Raw genomic sequence first — 8,170 nt, forward strand, 5'->3', positions numbered from 1 at the left:
TTTTAGTATTTAAAATATTTATATTAAAAAATTTAGATTTATATTATTTTTAAATTTTTTGTTTAACAATAAAATATCAAATAAAATAAATAATCTATAAAAATGTGTTGCTCAATAAAAAACAGATTATTATGAATATAAATTTCAAATATATGTAGTTTAAAGCATAAATATTAATATATATGTTTTATGCCCTTACAACCTCATTAAATGCTGATTCTGAAAATAACGAGAACCGATTTTTGAATTTTTTTGTATTTTATAGCATGTATATGCTCAACATAATTTTTTAAAACTATAGATGCATCAATTAAGTATTTAAATTGGACAAACTAGATGCTATATCCTTAGAAGCAGGTGTAAGTAAAATGAATTTCCGTTAATGAATAAGAAGAGATAGAGTTAAATTAAGTATTCTATTGTATTTATAAGACAGAGTTAAATTAAGATTTATACTGAAGTATTTGTGTAAACAGAAATATTTTATCATTACTACTTCATACATTCTTTCGGTTATACATTATGCAAGCATAAATTTGTTTAGCACTGATCATAGTCATTTAATAAACATCTGCCTAAATGTAAATGTTAATACGCTTCTAAAAATGTTAATCAGACTGTTTATTATGACTGTTAAATTTTGTAAATCGTATTGACGTTTGCACGAATTAGATTTATACTATTGAAAAAATAAAAAAGAGAAAATGTTATTAACGCTTAATACACATCTTTGGATCATTCGTGTCCTGTGCATTTCTTTTCTTTGATTTATATACAACAATATTATATACAACAATTATATATAACAATTTATATACAATTTATTATAAATATATGATTTTCTGAAGATGTCAAAATATATGTAAAAATTGCTTAATAATTTTTATATACTTGTAAGTGATGAAAATTAATCTAGGACATAAAAGACCCATTATGTGTAGTAAGGATGCCAAAAACTAAGGTGTGTTACAAGGGTTAAATCAATTGTAATTTTAAAATCAGTTGTTATCTTGCATGAGACAATAAGAGAAAATATATCTAGAATTGTATGTTTTAGTGATTTTCATACAAAAAGTTTAGCAAAATCAATGATGAAACTTCAATGAAGTTAATTCCAATAGAATTTCACAAATTAACTGCTTGATACATAAGACTGAATACATTCTTAGGATAAGTGTGTAGCGAAATAAGTTAATTTAAATACATATTATTATTATTATGCTAACACGATAAAGTACGATGTACTTAATTCCGGGAAATAAGATTTTAATTTTTTTTATAGAGATGAAGAAATATTGTAGGAGCTAGAATTAATTCATATGCTTTTACTTTACTTGCAGTTATTTTACTTGTGATATAACAATTGTATCTTAAAATATGTATTTTAGTTTATATAATCAGACAACAAAATTACGTTGCTATCACAAGCGTTTTTACTTTCCGTACTTGCATAATGCAAATGATGTTATTCAATGACTTGTAAACATTAAGCAAAAAATTATTATAAGATATAGTAATAACAATAATTTAAAGGATATACATAGACGTCTATTTTTTCTTTCCCTTTCAGTAGAAAAATTATCACCATAAACTATCTAAATTTATTTATATTGGACACTATACAGAGTAGATTGCTATTTTATATAACCACAAAGCGCATGAAGTAGAAAAGTATTAATATAATATTCTATAACAGATTAGAATAGATCATGTAAGGATTATCGTGTAAAGTCTACATTTATTTCTTTATATCTTCGAAGATATTTTTAAGCTTTCAATTTTTTTAAAGAATGTGTTTATTGGATTTGCAATAATTTTCGCATTTCCGTTAATTCGAAATATACACAAATACAATAGTACTTACCTTTAATAGCCACGTCAACACTGATTCACGGTATGGCACAAAACCTTGTTTACGATTGTTTGTGTTCTCTGTGAGTGATGCAATTACTTTTCCCAAGGTAAGTAAAGACTTGTTAATAGATACACCTTCCTGTTGAACAAAGCAATATATATTATACAGTATTAACAATTATTTAATGAATTTTGTAAATAAAATATTGTATCAGAAACTGACTCTTAATCTATCACCAGTTGCAGAAGTTTGACTCAATCTCTCACTACCAGCTAAGTCAACCAAATTAATTTTACTACGACGATCAGCATCAAGTGGCTGATAATCCAACTGGTTGTCTATATGCGTCTGAGTTAATATAATACTGAAAATGCTGTGAGACCGTGAGCTTTTCTCATTCATACCAGTTGCGGCCGTGGCTCTTTGCGAGTTTCCCACTTTAAGCCAAGTCTAAAAAGATTGCGTCAACAAAGAAATAAGTATATATTTAAACAATTGTAATCACATTATGAAATTATGAAAGTACCTGTAAGTCTTTGTAGTTTTGCACACAATGCTGGCTCAAATCCACGACATAGGGTCCGAAGACAGGATGCTCCCTTACTTTAAGAGGAGCCTTCTTTGACCCATTGTTCGTATTCGCCAACAGATCATGTATTTTTTCATTATATATTTCAAAATAGCTAATTTCTACGGTAGTCTCGATCTGTGGATTGTCACGCGCTCGTGTAAATATTTCCTGGCAAAATCTTGGTATGATACCGACTCTCTCGTCAAATGGCGTCGCGCTTAATTGCACAGATTCTGTGCCCATTAAACTATAACTTTTTCCCGATCCCGTCTGTCCATACGCAAACAAACAGACATTGTATCCCTCGAAAGCATTTTGTACTAAGGGCAACACCATATTGCGAAAGACGACCTCTTGATTGGCATGACCAGGTGTAAGCGGGTCATTGTATGAAACAAAGCAATGATCATACATAAAAGTGTGGTGCGCAGATTCACATTCCACAGCAACATTCTGACCATTTCCTTCCACGATTCTAGTAATTTTTGGATCGTTTAATTCTCTGAAATAACAAATATTGAGTGAGTAATGAAATGCTGTTTGCTAGTAAATATAGAAAAATAGAAAATAAAAAATTAATTAAGGGCAAAGAAAATAAAAATAAGATCTTCAAATCTTAATTAATATCTTATTGATAAAACAATTTTATCAGTAAGAAACATTATGTACAAATGTATTAGTTTTTCAAAGATTATAATTTAATACATGAATATCTCAATTTTAAATAATTAAAAAATGTACACATACAAATTAAAAATTTATTATATAATAGTTAATCTTACTTGGCATTCAAGGGTCTGATGCGTACTCCAACAGTGAGATTGCTACTTTCACCATCATACATTGTCTGTTCTCCAACAACTATGTCATCAATTTTCTGGGATGGAGTTTCCAAGTGAACCACATTATAACAGTCTGGTGTACTCTGCGATAGAGCATGATCGCTGAAGTAACGTTTCACAGGTGTCTTTGTGGTAGATAAGACATTAAATTTGGTATTGGAACTGGGTGTATTTATTCTTGTTTGCTTAGGTGTATAGAATTGTATGGCAGGTGTTTTTTCATTGAACGATCCGCTAACAAATTTTGTTGTTTTAATTGGGGTCTTTACACTCCTTTCAATGGACGTAACATTATTAGATACGTCTTCCTGTTTTGCTAGGTTTGTAAGTTTCAGACATGATTCTGTATTGGATGATTTGCTTGGAGGTCCTAAGGTTTCTGCTATTTCAGGTTTTGAAGATTCCTTCTGTAAAGGACATTGCACTACCTTGTTTGTATTCTGCCCCTTTGTTGAAGCTGATGACTCTTTGGACAAGGAAGGATACAAATTTTTCTTTCTGCAATAAAGGTCATTATTTTATTTTGGTAAATTATTTTATTTATATTTAACAAACATAATAAGATCAAGACTGGGTTGTTCCATCTTTCGGTAAACTTCAGCTCACTGTTTTACTTTTTTACTCCCTTATGCTATCCTGTACTCTTACTTTTTTATTTACCTAACAGATAAATTATCACATGATTTATCTGAAAATAGAACAACCAGCCCTAAATAAAACGGGAAAATGATAATTTGAAAAAAAATCATTTTTAATTTTAACTCTCTCTTATATTGTTTTAATATAACTACATTTGTATATTTGATTTATATAAACATAAATAAAAATGGAAAAATATTTTATTTGGAAACAATGCGTGATTTACGCACTATTTATCTCGATGACGTATGCTAATTTTCCATTCTCTCATTTTACAAGTGACGGTTAAACAATGTCAAGCAAACTTTGCCTTACGTTTTTATCGCAGGGACGGTGTTTTCCTTGTTAGAACTCCTCGGTGAAGTCGAGAAGATAGCTTCGCAGTACCCGTGGTTAGAAGATTTCGAGCTTTGGTGAGACATTTCGGTGAAAATCGCAGAAAAAAAGCTACTTAGTTCAGTAGTGAGATGATGCAAACGGAATTTAAACGAATTTGAGTTTTGTGACCTAACTTTACGAGGCACGGGACTCACAGCATGAAGTATAAAAAATATACATAGAGGCGACCATGCGACGCATGACAAGAATTCGTAATGCTGGATTCACACTGCATCCGATGTGCGTCGTACGACGCTTTGCAACCAATCAGTAAACAGGATTCCGATGGATTCTGCTTCGTATCATCGGAATCCTGTTTTCTCATTGGTTGCAGAGCGTCTTACGACGCAAATCGGATGCAGTGTGAATCCAGCATATGGGTGTTTTCCATTTGATGACACAAATCAACACAAATCGATACAAGCGTCATTTTATCCTTGTTGACATTCAGAGAGTGACAAAGATAGAATGACACTTGTGTCGACTTGTGCCATCAAATGGAAAGCACCCAATGAAAACAAATTTCAACCTATCAGAAACCACGTATACTAGAATGGACGCTTTCTGATAGGTTGAAATCTTTTATTCCCTGTTTCTATTGCCTGTGCTTTTCATTGTGTTTTCGGCTTAACCCACCGAAGGGATTCGTGAGGTCCATCACGTCCGTGTCCAACTCCTGAAGGTCAAACTGATTGAAGCCTCGAAGGCGCTCGAGGGTCGAAGGTGGTCGAAGGTTAGGTGGAATCAGGTGGAATGGTGGCTGGTGGTGGTCGTGGTGGGATTGTTAGGATTGTTAGGAAGCAGTAGGGGTGAGTGAGGTTAATTGGGTATACGTGGTTTATATGACATATTTTGTTTGCAAAGCTGCCTTTGATTGTATCGTGCCAGCACAGGCACGTATGTTCACGTCACATCAGGTGAACGCATCTTGTTTGTGTCAACGAAATTACAAAGGAGATCACGATGACAGGGGATAACCGGGCCTCCATGCGCAAATGGATCTCGAGGATAATAGTCGCCACGTTCCTCGCGCTCATTATTTTGAATCTGCCGGCGATCTGCGAGAGCCATGACGGCCACAACCACGAGTCGCCGAGTTACAAGTATTCCAAAGAAGCCAACGAAATCTACTCAAATGAACATGAACATGAACATCAACATCAACATCAGCATCATCATCATGATGAAAATCATGTTCACCATGATCATAAGCACTATTCGACGCAAGCAAATACTTTACATAGGGATCACAGTAATATTATATTAAGGGCCGTTGGGTCAACCTTAATCATATCTGCTGCACCTTTCTTTATATTATTCTTTGTGCCTCTGGATAATACTAAACAACGCGAGTCACTGCTCAAGATCTTGCTGAGTTTTGCATCCGGTGGCCTACTGGGTGATGCATTTCTTCATTTGATTCCACACGCGATGATTCCTCATTCGCATGAATGTTCAGAATCGCACTCACATTCTCATTCCCATAGTCACCATGATGAGTCAGGACTTCACAAACATGATATATCTGTTGGTTTGTGCATATTGTTAGGGATAACAGTGTTTCTAATGGTGGAGAAGGCAGTACGCATCGTTAAAGGCGATCACAGTCACTCACATGTCCATCATTATTCTCAAGATAAAAAAGATAATTTGGTAGAGAAGAAAAAGGAAAAGAAAGAAGAGAAGAAAAACAGTGATAAAACAGTTTCCAAAGCACACAAAGCACCTGAAAGTGAAATCAAGATCGCTGGTTATTTGAACTTGGTGGCAGACTTTCTACACAATTTTACAGATGGTCTAGCTATAGGAGCTAGTTACATGGCTGGAAATAGTATTGGTTACGTAACGACATTCACAATACTGTTACATGAGATTCCACATGAAATTGGTGATTTTGCCATTCTGATACAAAGTGGATATAGTAAAAGAAAGGTAAAGTATAAACAGATACAACATTATTGTCTATGTTTGCTTGAGAAAAGTCACTCGATCAAATTATACAAAATATGAAATGCGGTCAAAGATTCTTGTAGTTGTGACTTATTATAAAGTTCAACATGTACAAAAAGTTTACAGTTTTAAAAGTTTTATCATTTTGTTTGTATGTGTAGGCTATGATGTTGCAGTTGACCACTGCTATAGGAGCTTTATTGGGAACTTTCGTTTCTTTATTAGCAGATGGAATGGGTAAGAAACATGTAATAGCAACATTTAAATAGACATCAGATTTTAGCTTTTATTCCATTTAATTTTGTCTTTGTGTTCTAGGTGATTTTGCAACAAGGTGGATTCTTCCCTTCACAGCAGGAGGTTTTATTTATATTGCAACTGTTTCTGTAATACCAGAACTTTTAACTGCTACTAAACTTTGGCAGTCAATTATGGAGATATCTGCCCTTCTTTTTGGAGTATATATGATGGTTCTTATAGCAGACTACGAATAAGAAATACATTGGCTATAGAGAGGATAATTTATTTTGTTATACTATTTTCATTCAGTTCATTTCATTCTTGCTCATTAAGCTTTGAAAACATTATTGGATAAGTAGCAGCGCAGAAAAGTAATTTGTTTTTAATGTAATTAACTGGAATTGCATTTATGTCTCAGTGAAGAACAAGATTATGAAATGAACGGAATTGTAAAAACAATGTCTAACAAAAAAAAGATTTACAACAGTTATTATTTTTACATTAAGAAAAAATCTCAGTGATTTTGTGAAATATAAAATATTTAAAGATCATTATGATTTATGTACTACTTTATGATATTACTTTAATATAGCTAAATAGTGTGTTTGATAATATATATATTTTGTTATAAAGAGTAATGATTTCATATTTACACAGTTTGTTCCTATACATTTTTTTTATTATGTTCAGTATGTTTTTTAGTTTGCATATGAGACTATATTTGATAAATAGTTAGAAATTATATTCCGAATTTATAATGATTATTATCAAAATAAGTCTGATATATACATATATATATATAAAAATCAAATATTTGGATGAAATAGTAGATACATTTTAAAATTGTGGATTAGCTTGAATGATAGCAAATGTATGTTGTGCGCATAAATTTAAATAAGGACAACTAGTTTAACTCTTTATTGCTTATTATACTTGTACAATAAATCTATTCTTATGATTGTTTATAATGAATCTTTGTTTGTAATAGAGCCTAAATATATTTTCTGCATGATGTGATATGATATAATGACTTGCAAATGGTATATGCCTGCAATCTGTTAATATAGCTTAATTCAATGCTTTCGAATTTACAATAAGATATAGATAAGATATAAAAATTCACATAAACTATGAAATTGCTAAAAAAAAATGTTTTTCCAAAACGAAGATAAATTACTATAATAAATATTAATACTATAACAAAAATATATTATAATAAATATTGGTGCTGTGGATTGATATTTATTGTCGAAAATATTTTGCAAAAAAAACTGTAAATACAGTCTAGTGCATTAAAATGGCAATCATGTTTATGGCCAAAACTTTTGAGAATGTTTCTTCAAAAAATTATACGTGTATGTACATACTCTATGTTATTATTATTTAAATCATTATATATACATATTATTCAATATTTTATATTACAATTTCTTATTTAATAATGGGAATATGTTATAAATGAAGTTTTAATGTGTTCATTGTGACATAATATAAGAAATCTAATGTAAAAAAACTGAAGATGCACAAATTATATCAATAACATTACACATATGAAATATATTAAATTATAACATTCCAGAAGTAAAACGTGTTTTTTATATTAATGACTAGTCTGTTGAATACCAAATAATAAATAGTTTATTTTATTTAAAAAATTATATTTTGGAATCAGACCTTTATTACAATCATTAAAAT

The 8,170-nt window shown here is 31.1% G+C and overlaps 2 protein-coding genes across 3 annotated transcripts in view; one reads left to right on the forward strand and one right to left on the reverse strand.

Moving 5' to 3' along the window:
- neb (kinesin family member nebbish) overlaps positions 1 to 4,426 on the reverse strand; it is an 18,016-nt gene extending 13,590 nt beyond the window's left edge. The window contains exons 1-5 of the mRNA XM_018515598.1: positions 4,223 to 4,426; positions 3,209 to 3,766; positions 2,382 to 2,928; positions 2,078 to 2,305; positions 1,865 to 1,993 (exon numbers count right to left, since the gene is read on the reverse strand). Of these exons, the coding sequence (XP_018371100.1) occupies positions 1,865 to 1,993; positions 2,078 to 2,305; positions 2,382 to 2,928; positions 3,209 to 3,766; positions 4,223 to 4,329 (1,569 nt within the window). The 5' untranslated portion in view covers positions 4,330 to 4,426. The remainder of the gene's footprint in view (positions 1 to 1,864; positions 1,994 to 2,077; positions 2,306 to 2,381; positions 2,929 to 3,208; positions 3,767 to 4,222) is intronic.
- A 652-nt stretch (positions 4,427 to 5,078) lies between these two features.
- On the forward strand, positions 5,079 to 6,947 carry Catsup (zinc transporter catecholamines up). 2 transcript variants are annotated; one of them, XM_018515430.1, is made up of 4 exons: positions 5,079 to 5,103; positions 5,179 to 6,217; positions 6,397 to 6,472; positions 6,554 to 6,947. In XM_018515430.1, exons 2-4 carry the CDS (start codon positions 5,249 to 5,251, stop codon positions 6,727 to 6,729), a joined length of 1,221 nt encoding a protein of 406 aa, XP_018370932.1. In that variant the 5' UTR covers positions 5,079 to 5,103; positions 5,179 to 5,248; the 3' UTR covers positions 6,730 to 6,947. The 2 variants fall into 2 exon arrangements, with proteins under 2 accessions (XP_018370932.1, XP_018370931.1); XM_018515429.1 differs by having other exon boundaries at positions 5,082 to 5,103; positions 5,174 to 6,217.
- The last annotated feature ends 1,223 nt before the right edge of the window (positions 6,948 to 8,170 follow it).

The sequence above is a fragment of the Trachymyrmex cornetzi genome, unplaced genomic scaffold, assembly GCF_001594075.2.
Source record: "Trachymyrmex cornetzi isolate Tcor2-1 unplaced genomic scaffold, Tcor1.1 scaffold579, whole genome shotgun sequence".
In the NCBI taxonomy this organism is placed as follows: Eukaryota; Metazoa; Arthropoda; class Insecta; order Hymenoptera; family Formicidae; genus Trachymyrmex; species Trachymyrmex cornetzi.